The sequence below is a fragment of the Diadema setosum genome, chromosome 8, assembly GCF_964275005.1.
Source record: "Diadema setosum chromosome 8, eeDiaSeto1, whole genome shotgun sequence".
Lineage (NCBI taxonomy): Eukaryota > Metazoa > Echinodermata > Echinoidea > Diadematoida > Diadematidae > Diadema > Diadema setosum.
In genome coordinates, this window is record NC_092692.1 from 12,419,251 (window position 1) to 12,436,252 (window position 17,002).

Sequence of the window (17,002 nt, forward strand, 5' to 3'; positions counted from 1 at the left end):
AAAAATGGCAAATATGGTGCCCATTTGAAAAAAAAAAATGGCTGCCGTAGCCATTGAGAGCGCAATTTTCAATTGCCAAATATCTGGATTTATTTTGGATGTAATTTCCAGCTTGTTTTAAAAAAAGACCATTGGCTTTCCCTTCTGAAATTTGCATTTTTTAACAAAAAATGGCATTTGTGGCAGCCATTTTGAAAAAGAGGCTATCATGGCCGTTGAGGGCGCAATTTCCGATGGCCTAATATCTAGATTCATTTTGAATGAAATTAACATTTATGGGAAAAATGTTATTAACTTTTCCCTTCTGAAATTTGCAAAATCATCGAAGAAGTGGCACATTAGACAGCCATTTTGAAAAATGGCTGTCATGGCCGTTGAGGGCGCAATTCACAATGACCAAATATTTAGATTCATTTTGAATGTAATTTCCCACTTGTTTGCAAAATCTTACTGGCTTTCCCTTCTGAAGTTAGCAAATATTTTGAAGAAATGGCATTTATGGCGGCCATTTTGAAAATATGGCTGCCATTGCCGTTGAGGGCGCTATTTCCGATGGCCCGATATCTAGATTTATTTTGAATGTAATTTCCCATTTGTAACCCAAATCTTATTGACTTTTCTCTCCTAAAATTAGTAAATTTTACGAAAACATGGCATTTATGGCAGCCATTTTGAAAAATGGCTGCCACGGACGTTGAGGGCGCTATTTACGATGGCCCAATATCTAAATTTGATCTGAACGTGATTGTCAACCTGTGTACGAAATTTGGTGCTTTTATCACAAAATGCACAATTTTTCGGCTATGCCGCTCCACTAATAGGTAAGGTCCAGCACGTGCAAACGACCGATCCCCCCATGATTTCTTCGTTTTTGGAACAACAAGCAATCTACAATCAGATGACCTTAAACATCTGGAAGGATTATAAAATGTCAGTAAATCAACATTGTACTCTGGGGCAGATCCATGTATGCAATAAAAAACAAATAGTAATAGTTTAAATACAATGCGAGATTCAACAGGTAACCAATGCAATGAGGACAATATAGATAGATAGATAGATAGATATTATTAAACACACATTTTTAGAAATGATTAAAAGAGAATGATATTGGCCATTTCTTCAAATTCAAATTTTTAATACAATCTTTACATTCCTTCCCCAGTTATTCCTCTCCTTTAAACTACACCATGGACAAAAGTGGACACTTGTTTATACTGAATACTTATTATCCAGCCATCTCTGCACAAGTTTGCAATCCACTTCCACATATCTTCACCACATATGATTTACATATCATCAATTCCCATACATCCCTATCCATTATCTACATCTTTTATGTTCTATTACCAAATAATATTTATTCCAATATACTCATTTCTAAACATCATCTGTCCTATCTTTTCCCCAAATCAACATCCTTCTCTCTCTCTCTCTGTGTCCACTCACCAGAATTTGTGTCATACAGTTCTATGACAACTGCAGCAGTGCTGACAAACATGGACGCCACCTCCCTCGTGTCGCTGAAGACAAACGAATGATTCCAAGACGGATGGATGCTATCTGAAGCGTCTGACAACCAGAGCTGTGGAAGGCGTTCAGTGGAAGATGGTCACATGATGCAAATCTCTGTTTCTCAAAGCTTTGACAAATCTCATCAAAACATCAATATGAATGACTCCTTTATGATCCTTATACAATCTTAGAGGGAAGTTGCATCTATCCATGAATCTAGTAGTTGCTCATTCTAATATTCATATTTCCCTTTGCTTGAGACTAATCATGCATGGATTTCTCAGTGCATGTCATTAAACATCAACCTAGTTCAATTATTTGTAATCATACAAAACATTGTACTTGTCCCCACAAGGGGTTTGTGTTACATGTGAATGGTTTGTGAAATAAATTGAATTGAAATGTTTCACACTCTCATTAAAAAAAAATCACACCTAAACATGTCCTTTTTCTGTGTAATGACATCATACTGGGCTGTTTAATCCTATCTGCTTACATCCATTGGGTTTTAAAGGTGAACCACAAGGGGGTCAAAATTTGTTGTCCATTTCAGGCTAGCACTTAGCTGCCCATTTCACTGAGTTTTCTCCCAGATCCTTATGTGAAGTGTGTGAAACCCCCCCCCCAAACTATACTATATACAAGAGATGAAACATATATGTTTGAAGATATATCCTGTTCTCTCACCTGTGCATAGCCCTGATGTTTTCCCCTTTTTGACGTCAGAAAGGAGGAGATATGGGGAACCGGGCACTCTACCGCTACAGGCTGGAGACTGAGCATCTCAGTGTGGTCTCTGAATGCATCCCTGAGAAAAGAGGGCCACGCCCAGATGGAAAGGTCAACGGTCTAAATTCCTTCAAGGGTCTACGGAAACCACGGACAAATCTGTCCATGGTTGATATCCTACAGCACCTATTTTGAAATGTGGCGGATGACGAATGCACATTTCTAAATCATCACTGATACTTGCATCTCCTTTGTGATAGACTTGAAATCACATGATATATTTTGTAAGAATGCATTGATCTTTAAAGGCACAGTGTTTGTAGCAAATGTATACAGAGTCAATATCAAGGAAATGAAAAAAAAGAAAGGCTTCTTCTTTTTTTTTTTTTAATTACCATGATATTGACTTTTTCTGGATCTCCAGTAAAATGATCTGCCTTCTTTGGCGATATTGTGAAATCAAATTGAGCGCTATGAATTCAGCATATATTCTTTTTTGTACAACATATTGCAGCATACACATGAAACTAACAAATATACCCTGTATGGGTGTAGAAATTACCGCACTCATATTCAATCCACCTAGAAGTGATTAAATAGCTCTCTAAAATTCATTAACCAAAGAACTATACAAAGTGGCTGGAAGAGTTTTAAGTCATGGCTCACCTGTAGTTCTGGTAGTCTGGTACAATCTTGGCAACAGCCATGACTGATCCGACGGGGCTAGCTAATGGCTTGTCCAGTGACACTAGTCTGACCTCCAGGCCAGAAAAAGAGAAATCGCCATGATCCGGCAGAGAGCTTAGTTTGCGATACACAGACGCAAAGAGATGAAGTCCATTTGGCGATGACTGAGTTGTCTTCATGCAATCACAAAAAGTGGGAAAAATGTGAAATATGTAAATCAAAAATAAGAAAGCATGAAACACTTATTTATAATCTGCTTTCATCAATATAGGCAGACACTATTCTTAAAGGGACTGTACAGTACTGGTTGAGGTGGGGATTCATGTTTTCAACATTCCTAAGTGAGATAATGAGAAACCTGCTTATGAAATATGAAAGAGCATGTAATTCTAAGAAGGATTCAACATTTATTTGATGAAAATTGGTTTTCAAATGGCTGAGATATAAAAAAAAAAAAAAAATGATAATAAAAGGCAACGGGTCAGGCCTTTTCTTAGGATCTCTTTGTTTCACGTTGTTTTGGGATATCTCAGCCATTTCAAAACCAATTTTCATCAAATAAACTTTTGATACCCCTTAGAATCACATGCTCTTTGACATCTCATAGAGTGGTTTCTGAATATCTCGCAAAACATTAAAAGCTAAATCCTAACCTCAACCAGAACTGTACACACCCTTTAAGAACTCCCTGTTGCAATCAACTCTAACAACCAATAGACTTTGCAGCATGAATTTTATCAGGTGAAGGTGGATAATGTCTGTCATGTAAACAATGTCTGACTCTTCATCGTACAGTTGAAGGGTAATGCGCCCATGTGTGGATTTATTCTGGCAATATACGGCAATCATTTGGAGATAAATTGAGGCTTATATAAAGTAGCAGGATGATGATATTACTTTTTCAATTTCTGTAACATTGTATAGTGATAGTATTTTTACATATAGACACGACATACACACGTGAGCATATACAATACACACAACACGTACAGTTGTATACAAACCCATAACAGATTTTCATACACACACATGCACACACACACACACATATAGATGCCCCCATACTTATTGACACACAAAATATTGGTTTGAATAATTTAAGGCGGTATATGAGAATACAATTATTACACGTTCTGTTACTCTTTATTTGTATCACACTGCTAGAAGCTACATTGTGTGTATTGCATACCATATATTATGTATTGATGGTAGAGGAGCTGTGTTTAGATGAGTGTGCTGAACTCTACTGTACCACTGTGGACACATGAACATATACATACATGTAAATATCACTATTTATCCATGTATCCCAAGTTTTGTACCATTATCTTTTTTGAGGATATAGGATATATACATGTAGTATACATAGATACCCTGTTTTTATTGAAATGCCGGACAATACAACGGTGTACAATGTACACTATGTAGTTTCCTAAGTGGACAAGTTTTGTATTCTGGATACAGGGGTGTAATAATTTGGCATTTTCTGGTGATGTATAAGTTTGGTTTGTGTGTTGTAACATGACAGGATTGGATTTCTCAGGATATTTGACTGTATATCAGTATATAGGAAAGTATATGTGTTATATGTATTTCTACCCTATGCATGTTTTATACACACACTCACACACATCATGCACACACACACACACACACACGGGCACAAAACAAAAACACACACATACATGTACGATGTATTTAGTTTTTTAGTGGATGATATTTACATATTGGAATATAGGGGTATAATAATCTGTTAATTTTTTGGTGATGTAAAAGTACTGGTTTGTATGTTTATAATGTACTTTATATCCCAATTTTGGCAATAGTTATGGATTTACTGGACATACTGTACATTTACTGGACATACTGTACATGTACATACTGTACATGTTATGTAAACTGTACGTGTATTTTCTTTATTTCATTTATCAATGTATATAGACATGTATTGTTTGAATAACATCCCTGTACATGTACGTGTACTGTGCATTTTCTTTCAATTGATGCAGACATATGTGCGCACATGTTTCGGGACATGGAAACAGGAACTTTGATAGGGTGTGTAAGTGTGTGTCTAAATGTCGTCTGTTTGGGTATGTGTATGTGGTATGCTTTTGCAGTGGGTGGATATGGGTCAGTGTTTCGGGTGTGCAGCCCCACACTGTGGGTGTGGATATGTGTAGGGGTATGTACAGCCGCGGAGCTACTATAGTAGCCCTTTGGTTCAGCTGTACACTTGTGATGTGGGCGTGTATGAGGCGTGGGTGTGTCTGTGTGTGTGTGCTTGTGTGTGTGTGTGTGCGTGGGTGGGTGGGTGTGGGTTTGCATGTATTGTTTTTGAGTGTTGGGTGGGTAGGGTCACGAGCCATGCATGCTTTTTGCGTGTAATAAGACAAGTCATGTACATGTGCAGGGACCAAATGCAATATTTTGATTATTACAATACGTGTACTTGCTGTACTTTGTTTAGTGTTATGTTACTTGACCTTCAGTTATGTATACATGATTATGTGACCCGCTACAACAAAATGATCCTAAAGTCGGGCGAGGTCGATTATTTGAAAATTGCATGATATAATCCCCTAATCTTTCTGCTTTAAATTGATATATAACACATTTTATAAAAATAATCGGCAGCGGAGATATCGATGTTTAAAAGAGAGCATGTCGAGACGTCTGGAAAAGCACTGTTTCAAGAAAAGCGCCCTAAAAGTCTTCCTTTCGACGCAATCACGATCAAGGGACACGCAAGTCAGTTTTCACCTCTGGACAATAGAAGGTAAGCCCTAGCAACCCCCGAAGAGTTCATTCAAGCACATCAGCGTCGGCGGTCTCCTCATCAACCAATCAGTGACCAGGATGTGAGAAGCGGCTGAGCATAGCGCACCCCGCCCGCACGTGCACCAGTCGACTGGGCAGTGTGCGAGCTTCACGCTTCGGTTAGCAGCAAGCAGCACACTGACCAATGAGATCACTTTGGTCGTTGTTAGGGGCGGAACCTATCTGTGGCGCTCAATCCAAATTTTCGAACCAGTTTCTGCTTCGTTGAAACGCCAAAAAACATGGCTCAGAAAAACGCTATTTTTTTATCTTTCCTTTGATCATTTTGCTTCTAAATTTTGACAGATGATAGAAGACATGTTAGACTCCAATGATATATCAAAATCAGAAAATCGTAAGTTTTGACCAATTTTAATGCTCTGACTTCAAACTCGATTTTCACGACTTCGACAGTGCGCGACTTTAGGACCTTTTTGTTGTAGCGGGTCACATATTTATTTTCCTTTACATGTGAAATTTTTAATGGAGACTGTTGCAAAGATTTTTATGCCGTAGTGCATGACAATAAACGATCTGAATCTGAATCTGAATCTGAAATTGTGATACATCTTTAATGTCCTTACTATTTCCTTCTCGCAGCAAGTTTGCTTGCACATAGGTGCCTACTTCTTGAATCATTGCCAAAAAGTGAACTTCTGGGGGGTGTTTCATCAACGTTTGTCGGCGCTGACAACTTGAATCACCATAGTAACAGTCAGTGACCAGAGCATCTCAGCCAATCAAAACCAAGGATTTTGCTGAAATTGGTCAGCGCCGACAGTTGTCGGCGCTGACAAGCGTTGATGAAACACCCCCCAGGCCTTTAACCTTGGCTTAGTGACCTTAACTTTTGGACTTTTGGCCTAAAGCCAAATCAATTACCAGTAATCTTTGTACAAGAATACTTACATGGAATACAATTAATATCCCTTCAAGAAAAAAGGTATCCATAGGGTACTGTATAAGCTGTCATTTTCGTAAGGATTTAATTTTTGTGAATTTCGGGAATCATTGCTGGACCGTGAATCTAACAACACGCAAAAACGTCAACATGCGCTGGAGTAATAGTGCACTTACGATAGCCTCAGAGTCCATTAGTGAAAACAACATCTTGCAAAATGGCCATGACATTTTCATTTGCGGAAATATCTGTACACTAAAACAACAGCTTATACAGTAACCTGATATGATTATGCACGGATAAACCACGAGGAGCAGACAGAACAATGCGTGGATCATCATTTTTTTTTGGGGGGGGGGGCAAATGGCATACAAAAATGGGGCATGGCAAAGGAAGGGATAAAAGCTTATAAGAATGGTCACAGATGCTCTATGGGAAAAAAAAAAAATCACAACCACTCACTGCATTGTGAAACACAAGGACAATTGCACTCTTGAGATGAATTTTGTGTGAAAATCACTCTCATTTTGTTGTTGTTGTTGTTGCCTACCTGCACCAGGTCAATATGGTACTGGTGGAAAGGCTGCAGGATGGAGACTGGAAGGTCAAAGTTGCACATCTCAAACTTTGACGGCTTGTCAACAATCTTCAATTGAAGCACTGAATGAGAAGAAAAAAAGGCCGTACATTGGTGCTAGCGACAGCATACTCGTGCGTGTGTGTATGTGAGTATGTGCATAACTAAATTGTGTGTATATTCAAAGATGCACCCTCACATACTTACAGGCACACTAACATACAAACATACACACATACACACAAATATTTATTTGTTCCTATATGAATACACACATGGATATATCGTCGGCCTCATGCCAGAAGGGCCTTAACACCATAGACTTTGTACACTGTTAGGGCCCTTTTGGCATGAGGCCGACGACATAATGGTATTTACCTGTACCCTACCTCAATTTCATTACTTTTTTTTTTTAACCTCAACAGAGAAAAATTACGGAAAAAAAAGGACTAAATATAATGTGTCTGGGAATACTTCGATCGTGATGGAGGCATAAAACATATACATGAAATGACCCAATCCAGAATGAGCTATCAAACACCAGAGTTCTCTGAAGAACCTACCAGCATCCTCCTCCGGCTTGTCACCGGTCATCGGTCCCATTCTAGGGTAGATGACATCCTCCCAGAGAGGACTCGTGGTGAAGTTCAATGTGGAATGAGTGCTCTGCCATGATTCCTTGTTGGATGGGGTCGCCTTCTGCTTCCCTGGCACGTGTATCTTTCTGTCAGGTCAAAGGTCAGGAACAATGAAAAGATGACATACAATTCCCATTTATAAGATAGGCACAAAACAAAAGAAAGGTATTATTCGATCCAACAGAAAGTCATCCCAAAGTGCATTACCATATTTCAGCTAGTGTTATGTTGCACTAGGAACAAACATTGACAAAATACTACAACTAAAACAAAAGAAACTGAAGCTGAAAGTGAATTCACTTAGTCTTATTATTCACAAATTACAAAATTTGTAAATGTAGTGTGAATTGATGCATTACATGGATCAAATACAAGCACAAAAACTACCATCAAGACCATGAGTAGTGTAAACATGGAATATGGATGCTGAAAATTTTTGATAATTTTGCCGTAGACTGAGCTATCACAGAAGCAACAAACATGCAAAACTTTTGTAGGAATATCATAAAATGTTCAGAAATAATTTCAAATTATCATAAACAAATCAATTTTACTGAAATTGGCCAAGCACTAACTAAATCTTTCACATGAAAGTGTCCACTGCTCAAGCATATAATCATAATAAATTGTAAACATAATGATGGTCACTGCATATGCATGTGATTAATTTGTGCAAGTGGGAGCAAGTAAATGTGTTCACTGACCCTGCATTGACATGATGATTTGAAGGTCTTTAGTTAAGTTTCTATGGGTCCAGGGCAAGTACCCATTAGGCAATTACCCCAGACCCTTCCCCTGACCCTAACCCTAAATCCTGAACCTAAACCTAATTCCCTAACCCAAACTCTAACCCTAAACCTAATCTTTACTCTAACCTTATCACTATTACCAGTATTTAGCCGGAGGGTAATTGCCCTCAGGGGGTTAATTGCCCTGATAACGGTTTCTATCCTTTCTGGATGGGGACGAGTTGTGATTTAGGCTCTGATGTGAAAGGATGCAAGGCTTGAAGTGCTTTTATTTATGCAGATAGCATTCGCAGCAACTCTTGTAAGATGAGTCCTTTGGTCTTAAAGGAGACCTCCAGATGATTTTCAGATTTTTACATTTAATACATATAAATTAGTTATAATGAGGACAGAGTTTCAGAATCTCTGATTATTGGAATGAAGAATAAGAATATTTTCGACAATTATAACAAATTGCAATGAACAAGGATGATGACATGGCAGGGTCACCATAAGAATGCATGAGTTGGGGCTCAAGGAAGCAGAACAAAAGAAGAAGGCATGCATAGATTAAACACAGGTGAGCTTGTAAGCAAGTGGTATATTGTAATGGAATTACTCAGCTACATTTCTGAAATATGTGAGCCTCCTATGTCATCATCCTTGTTTAGTGTAATTTCTTGAAGGTTTTTCAAAGGATTGTTTCTCTTCTCAAGAACAACAATAAATTCCACAAATCTATACATGGAGCTGATGATTTATGTACTACATGATGTGAATTTATGACAATTGTCTGGAATGCCCCTTTAAATCACCTCAGGTGGAATCATATTTTCTTCCTTTCCATACAACATTATATAGACGATGACTGGCGGGGGAGGGAACATACCGAATGTTCCACCCAAAGGGTTTGAAATACTATTTAGGGAGGTTATAAGTCCCGAGACGAAGTTGAGGGACTTATAGCCTCCCGAAATAGCATTTCACACCCTGAGGGTGGAACATTTAGTACATGTTCCCAACAATAAAAGTCATCATCTGTTATATGGGTTAGTCAAATACCAAGCCATGTTCGCAACGTCAACCACCAGCACAACGTACTCGATCGCTCGCACAGAGCCAAATTCACTGTGTGCGGGTCCTTCAAATCACACTTTCGTACGCATTACAATAATCAGTCATCTGCTTTTTCACATTGTATGGAATAGGCAAATTTATCCTATCGATTGCGTGAAAAATTATTGTTCAATTGTTTGGTATCGTTTGTCATTCGTTACATGAAAATGTTTTCCCATGGGAGAACATTGCAAAAATGTTCTGCCCATGGGCGAACATAACCAATGTGCCTCCATCACTGACTGTGTTTAGCCAATCACTAACCGGTATTTGACTGACCCATTTAATATATGACATTGAACTTGGTGAACCGTTGTAGGATGTCCCCTTACAATAATGCGCTCACTATCAGATTCAGAAATGCCTCTGAACAGCTGCGCAGAGTATACACTTCTTCTCATCTTCTGAGTGCCTCATACTACTCACCCTAGAACGTAAGGTCTTGGTGCTGAGTGGTTGGGAAGAGGGGCGAGTCCACTGGCAGCGTGGACAATGACTTCTATCTCTTCTTGCTTGGGACGAGCTACCAGTCCAGAGGGACCACTCCGTTCTCTCTTCTTGGGTACCTCCACCTGCAACCACAGCATTGTGATAATGTATGTGAGAGGGTTCAGGGTAGTTGCATGAGTGACATTAAAAATGTTTCTAAAATTGGTGTTTAAAAAAACATTCAACTACAGTGAAGATGAACACACAGAAAGAGAAATGTATACACAGAAAGAGAAATGCATAGTCGATATTTCAATGTCAAACCAGAAGGAAGAGATAAGATAATAGAAAATGAACATTTATTGGCTTAGATATTTCCAGTATTCCTCCACTTTTTTCTTTGAGTTAAGAAAAAGAGAGATCAGTCCAGATAATCCCCCTTCATATGTAAAGTCGTGGTTCAGCAGCCTGTTAGTTTGAGAGGCAACAACCCCACTTGAATCTGGGCAATAATAATAATAATATAATAATAAGGTCTTATTTACCCAGAGTAGCCTCTTCAGTGTTGCCACAGTTCTACCAGAGGGCCCTGCTATTATCATTACCCTAGCATTGCCAGGTTCCATTTATACACCTGGGTCAAGTGGGACACAGTGGGTAAAAACATCTTGTCCAAGGACGTATGCACTGGGCGGGATTCGCACTCAGGTCCTCCGATCGGGAGTCGGGAGTCTTATCCACTATGCCACAACGCCCCAAATAAAATCATATGAATGAACAGCACTTACCACCGGTGGAGGCGGTGGAGGGGGTGGGGTGGGTTCTTTGGGCTTTGACTCTGGCTCTGGTTCCAGTTCTAGTTCAGGCTCTGGGTCAGGTTGAGGCTCCACCTCGGGCTCTGGTTGTGGCTCGGGAGAGGGTGTGGGAACAATGTTTGGTGAGGGTACTGGGGTAGGGGTGGACGGATCTGGAGAAGGGACATTCTGCTGCCGAAGACTTGCCTGAAATAGCAGAAGAGGTAAATCACTGACAACATGCTCTGAAAACATCAACCTTGTATCAGATTGATGGCAAGAAATCTGTGGTTTTACACATTCACTATGACTTCCTCTAAAGAAACTGTACAGGAACACAGGTGAAAGTGAAAGAGTGAATGTCAAACCACTGAGCACTCTGACATACCGTTAGTACGTAAATGGTGTTAAATGTTTAAGAAAAAGTATATTATATAATTATGAGAAACATTCATATTTGTAATTCCATTTCAATCATGAGACAGAGGTAAGGTTTCCATTTGATTGTTAATCACTGTTTAAGCTTATTAGGAGCTCTTGAAGTGCAGACAAATATTAGGGTCTGCGCTACACAAATGGATATATTATCATTATCATCATTGTTATTTGGTGAGAGGGTAGCTCCATCAATGGCCAAAATGAGAAGACATATTTCCCTTCAAACTTACCTCATACTTGACCTTTCCAACAAGCAGTGCTATGGATTCTTCTGTCAGCTGCTTCACAAGAAGAAGTACGCCCAACTGTGAATACACTTCATCGCTGGGAGCAGGAAGGCTGGAGTCCCCCAATGTTCTTGGATACACCAGGAAGGTGGACTCTCCTATCACAGCATTCTTAGACATGTCATGGGCCTTCACAATGAGAGTAACTTCCTTTCCCTTTTCCTCCTGGCATAAACCTGCAAATAAAATTATTGCAATGACGATGACGACGATGACAGTGATGATGACAATAATGATACTGATAATGATAATAGTAGTAGAAGTAAAAGTAATTAAATAGTAGTACTACTGATAATAATGATGATCATTACATGTATTTCATAAAAAGAAACTAACCTTTGTGTGTGTCATCATACGATGGAATAAATACAAAGAAAGGAGAATATGACAAGTCAGTAGAAATGCTATAACAAAATACACCATAATTCTAAAGGACAAGTTCACCTTCATAAACATGAGGATTGAGAGAATGCAGCAATATTAGTAGAACACATCAGTGAAAGTTTGAGGAAAATTGGACAATCGATGCAAAAGTTATGAATCTTTTAAAGTTTTGTGTTGGAACCGCTGGATGAGGAGACTACTACAGCTTGTGATGTCATATGCGTACAACAGTGTAAAGAAAATGTAAAGAAAATTCAACATATTTTCACTTTTTTCGCATAGTAAAAGAGCACTTGACTTGCCTCTTTACAAAGGCAGGGGGAATAATATTACCCATAACATATGTCGGTAACGAGTCAAGGGAATGTGTACTTTTTTCAAAAGATATGAAATTTTATGAAATTCTCTTTATATTTTCGTTATATTGTTGTACGCATGTGACATCATACACTGTAGTAGTCTTTTCATCCAGCAGTTACTGCACAAAGACTTCAAAAATTCATAACTTTTGAACGGATTGTCCGATTTTTCTCAAACTCTCAATGATGTGTTCTACTAATATTGCTACATTCTCTCAATCCTTATGTTTATGAAGGTGAAATTGTCCTTTGTCATCTGGAACTAAGCTTTAAACATAATGATGAATGTACTTATGTATCTTATGTAACAATCAATTAACAGAGGCATCTATTTACATATTATATGCAGATAAGCAGATTTTGTTCATAATCATTGATTTTTATGCAATACCCTCTGTGCACACACACCAGGGCCCCATTTTATCAAAAGATAAAATCGATTTTAAATTTCCTTACCACACATGCACAGGCTGCCATAGACTTACAGTTGAAATCAACTATATTATAATCAATTTCAACTCTTCATGAAACAGGGCCCAGATTTTTTTTTTTTTTTTTTTAACATCAAATTCAATTGTACGCGTTAGTTTCTTTCAAGTTGCAGCATACAAATCCTAATTACATTGCTTCACACATACCTTTAGGAAGATAAAATGTAACATTGGTATCTCTGAAATGGTAGATTTCTTCTAGTCTCGTTGGAGATACACTGACAATTTCTGTGGTGAATGTGTCGTTCTTCACTTCCATCTCCGAGTCTCCTGATTTGATGATGACTTCATTCAACAAACTTCTATTCGACGAACTTGAGATACTCAGTGTGAGGTATATTTTCCCAGGGACACTGAAAGAAGCACGTCCCAGCTTTACTGAGAAGACACACGGGCTGTCTGCTACTGGCTTCATTTTAAATGGTGAGGTATCTTCAAAGATTCATGAGGACAGCTGACCTGCATGTAACAATTCTTCATATAGGCATCTGGATCTGGGGAAGAAGAGTAGAACAAGTACAAGACTCAAGAGCTTGTTTGTATTAGAAAATTTACAAAGCATGACCAACACCATAATCCATAAACTTTGCTGCATTGTCTGTAGAGGTTGAGTCCCTATGCTGGCTACAATACCTACTTCAACTAGGCCTACAAAGAAAGCTGTCCAAATATACGCACACACTGATCAAGTGATTGATTCTACAGTACAGATCTAATACATCCTCATAACATTAGGCCTTTGACCTTTCCACCATATTCATCACATTATAATTTTAGAGGCCACTGCAGCTGCATGTGAATATCTTTTCCCAGCTTGGGGCGAGGTGACGAGAGGGAGGCAAATTCTTTGATTCCCCTGAGCCTGCACACTTCATCAATGCAATCTCAGTTCGGGAAACCCACTCACAAGGGGGGCCCCTCCTTATAAGTAACCCGTCCCCCTTATAAGTAACCCCGTCCCCCTTATAAGTAACCCCCGGGGCACCCCTTGTAAGGAGTCTCCACGCTTTTTTGCAATGCAACGCGAAAATGAAAGGACTGCGGCAATTTGCTTGATTATGTCCATAAAGCTTCACAAGTTTCCTAGTTACTCACAAAATTTGAGCAAAATCGGTTCGAGGCATCAGATCTAAAATCATGGATTTAAATGCGATGTCAAACGACCCATGCGAATGCTGAAATGCGAGCGATTACTGAGTACGGAGACTTTTGTTCATTCAGGTGGTCACCTGAATGAACGAAAGTCTCCGTACCGGTACTCAGTCGCCACGTCTGCACTCAAGCATTGCCGCGCCGCCGCGCCTGGCGACACTCACGCCAGTAATCGCACGCATTTCAGCATTCGCATGGGTCGTTTGACATCGCATTTAAATCCATGATTTTAGATATGATGCCTCAAACCGATTTTGCTCAAATTTCGTGAGTAACTAGGAAACTTGTGAAGCTTTATGGACATAATCAAGCGAATTGCCGCAGTCCTTTCATTTTCGCGTTGCATTGCAAAAAAGCGTGGAGACTCCTTACAAGGGGTGCCCCGGGGGTTACTTATAAGGGGGACGGGGTTACTTATATTAGGGGGACGGGTTACTTATAAGGGGGACGAGTTACTTATAAGGAGGGGCCCCCCTTGTGAGTGGGTTTCCCGAACTGATCTGAACCAATGTAGTTTTCTGTAGAACATTCTTTGTGATATGCAGAATTTCAAATATCTGTTACTACTGATACTATATCTAGCATTTTACTATTAGTATTACTGTATTCTAGTAATCAATGTAGTGACAAGTGTTAATCGCAGTGTTTTATATGTCAATTAATCAATTTTGTGGCAATCATTGGTGTAATCCTGTATCTTTGATTAGGTGGTTCTAATGCGCTTGGCGCCACCACCGCCCTATTGATGATGTGATCATTGTGAAGTTGATGAAATAGACTATTAAACAATAACATAATTGATTGATAACAATGTATGGTTGCGGGGTTTATCTTTTCGTAATGTTAAACATAACTTCGTCACAATCTAGATCTATATACTTAAACTAAGCTACCTCCATTTCCTCTGAGGCATCGAAAGAAGACGATCCTGGGCAATCCTGAAACACAAAATTGCCCCCGAAAGGCACTAAGACCAAAGAGCAAAAAGTCTAGAAAGAGTGAGTGTAAACTTTAATTTAAATTTACGTTGAATAAAACACATCACATGTTTTAGTACCTGGGACTAAGTAATGAACGATTTCTATCTCTCTCGTATTCGAACGACTCTCGAAACTAGCAAGATACTAGTTTTTCACTTACCGAATTAAGCGACAACAATATCTCAGTACAATACCACATGAAGCTAAATGGGTTGCTAATTCATATTTCAGAATAGATATATGTGAACCTACCGTTTTCTGTGTACCTTCAAATTCGCACAAGATTTACAGTCAAGAGCAGACGTAAAAATATCTGTCGTGTCGCCATAGCACCATCCAGCTAGCTCAACGCGGTGAGGGAATTAATGCGGGCGCGGGCGGCGGGGTGCACGCTCAGCACGCACGGCCACCCACTTCCATCATTCATCATCTCTCTTCCCTTTTAGCTCCCATCTCCATCATCTCCAGTAAAAATAGCTCCTTTCCCCATTTCTCTCAACTTACAATAATAGACAGATCTAGTATCTTATTCCGCACGGTGGGATAATGGAGAAGGCGGGAACACAACAACGACGACCACGACGACGATGAGGTCTTCGACGACTACAACATGTATATAGTTATAATAATGATGATAATAATAATAATAATAATAATAATTGCATTTATATGGCGCTTCATACTGACGTTTCTAAGCGCACTTTGCTACTCATACAAATAGATTAGAAAACACAATAACATTAACAAAATCAGCGTTAACAGTAACAAAAGAAGAAGAAAGAAAAGAAAAGAAAAGAAAAATACATGTGATACAATGGTACAATAATTGATAACTGTGTGCGCCTCCAGGAGAAAAAAAAATTTACAACATAAATTTACAAATTTACAAATTTATGATGATGTTGATGATGATGATGTTGATGATTATGATGATGACAACACTAATCAGGGGCGGATCCAGGAATTCCGCAAAGGGGAGGCGCCTTTACAAAATTAAAGGGGGCAAGAGCCCCCCCCCCCCATTTTTTTTTCATTTTGTTAAAAAACAAAAACAAACAAAAACAAGAGGGCCGCACGCCTGCATGGTGCGCCCCCCCCCCGATCCGCCACTGCTAATTATGATTACAACAGCAATAATGATGAAAATAGCCCTACATGTAATGATAACGATGATATTATGACACCGTCCTAAACATAATAAATTGATAGATGATGAAACAATCCAGGCATTTTCTCCCTAACCCCCTCCCAGAGAATACTCGACACAACCTTCTTTCTTTCTTTCTTTCTTTCTTTCTTTCTTTCTTTCTTTCTTTCTTTCTTTCTTTCTTTTGTTGACTTACCAATCTCCACTCCTGGAGAACTGCGTTAGATTCGCAGAATTTTTCGTTAGTTTTTTTTGTCTCTTTTTTATAAAGAAATTACTAACAAGAGATTATTATGCCAATGAAGACTCCCTGTTGTTGTTGTCTGGTTGTTGTTGTTGTTGTTGTTTCTTTTTAAGTATTAGATCAAGGGCAATACCACACAAGCAACCTGACTTGAACCCGGGAAGTGAGATGACAATGCTTTCAAGAACCAATGTTGGTCAGGGGCCGCAGAGCCCCCATCGGTCCACACACTACCCCTCCCCCCATACACTAAAAACAAAACAAAAAAGCAAAAAAAAAAAAAAAAAACCCGAAAAAACAAAACAAAACAAAAAACAAAACAAAACCAAAACCAAAACCAAAACCAAAAACAAGACGTTCTGCGGCCCATGCTATATGTAGGCCATCACCCTCTCTGCTTTTACCTAACATTCTCTTCCAGATTCATTTTCCTCAAAGTTTTCACTGAGCTTAGCCTATATTATAACTATAAGTATTTGTGTTTGACTACTTCCATCAAGAAATCGTAGTATCTCTCCTATTAACTATCTTTCCCCCCACCTTGGCTCCCTCTCTCATTATTTTCTAATGAATGAAATTGTCACTT

The 17,002-nt window shown here is 39.0% G+C and overlaps 1 protein-coding gene across 1 annotated transcript in view; it reads right to left on the reverse strand.

Moving 5' to 3' along the window:
- Positions 1-15,359, reverse strand: part of LOC140232020 (coiled-coil domain-containing protein 33-like) — a 36,996-nt gene extending 21,637 nt beyond the window's left edge. The window contains exons 1-10 of the mRNA XM_072312171.1: positions 15,278-15,359; positions 13,041-13,387; positions 11,603-11,835; positions 10,923-11,141; positions 10,138-10,283; positions 7,793-7,953; positions 7,203-7,312; positions 2,911-3,104; positions 2,203-2,323; positions 1,450-1,585 (exon numbers count right to left, since the gene is read on the reverse strand). Coding sequence (XP_072168272.1) covers positions 1,450-1,585; positions 2,203-2,323; positions 2,911-3,104; positions 7,203-7,312; positions 7,793-7,953; positions 10,138-10,283; positions 10,923-11,141; positions 11,603-11,835; positions 13,041-13,308 — 1,588 coding nt within the window. The 5' untranslated portion in view covers positions 13,309-13,387; positions 15,278-15,359. The remainder of the gene's footprint in view (positions 1-1,449; positions 1,586-2,202; positions 2,324-2,910; positions 3,105-7,202; positions 7,313-7,792; positions 7,954-10,137; positions 10,284-10,922; positions 11,142-11,602; positions 11,836-13,040; positions 13,388-15,277) is intronic.
- Between the last annotated feature and the right edge of the window lie 1,643 nt (positions 15,360-17,002).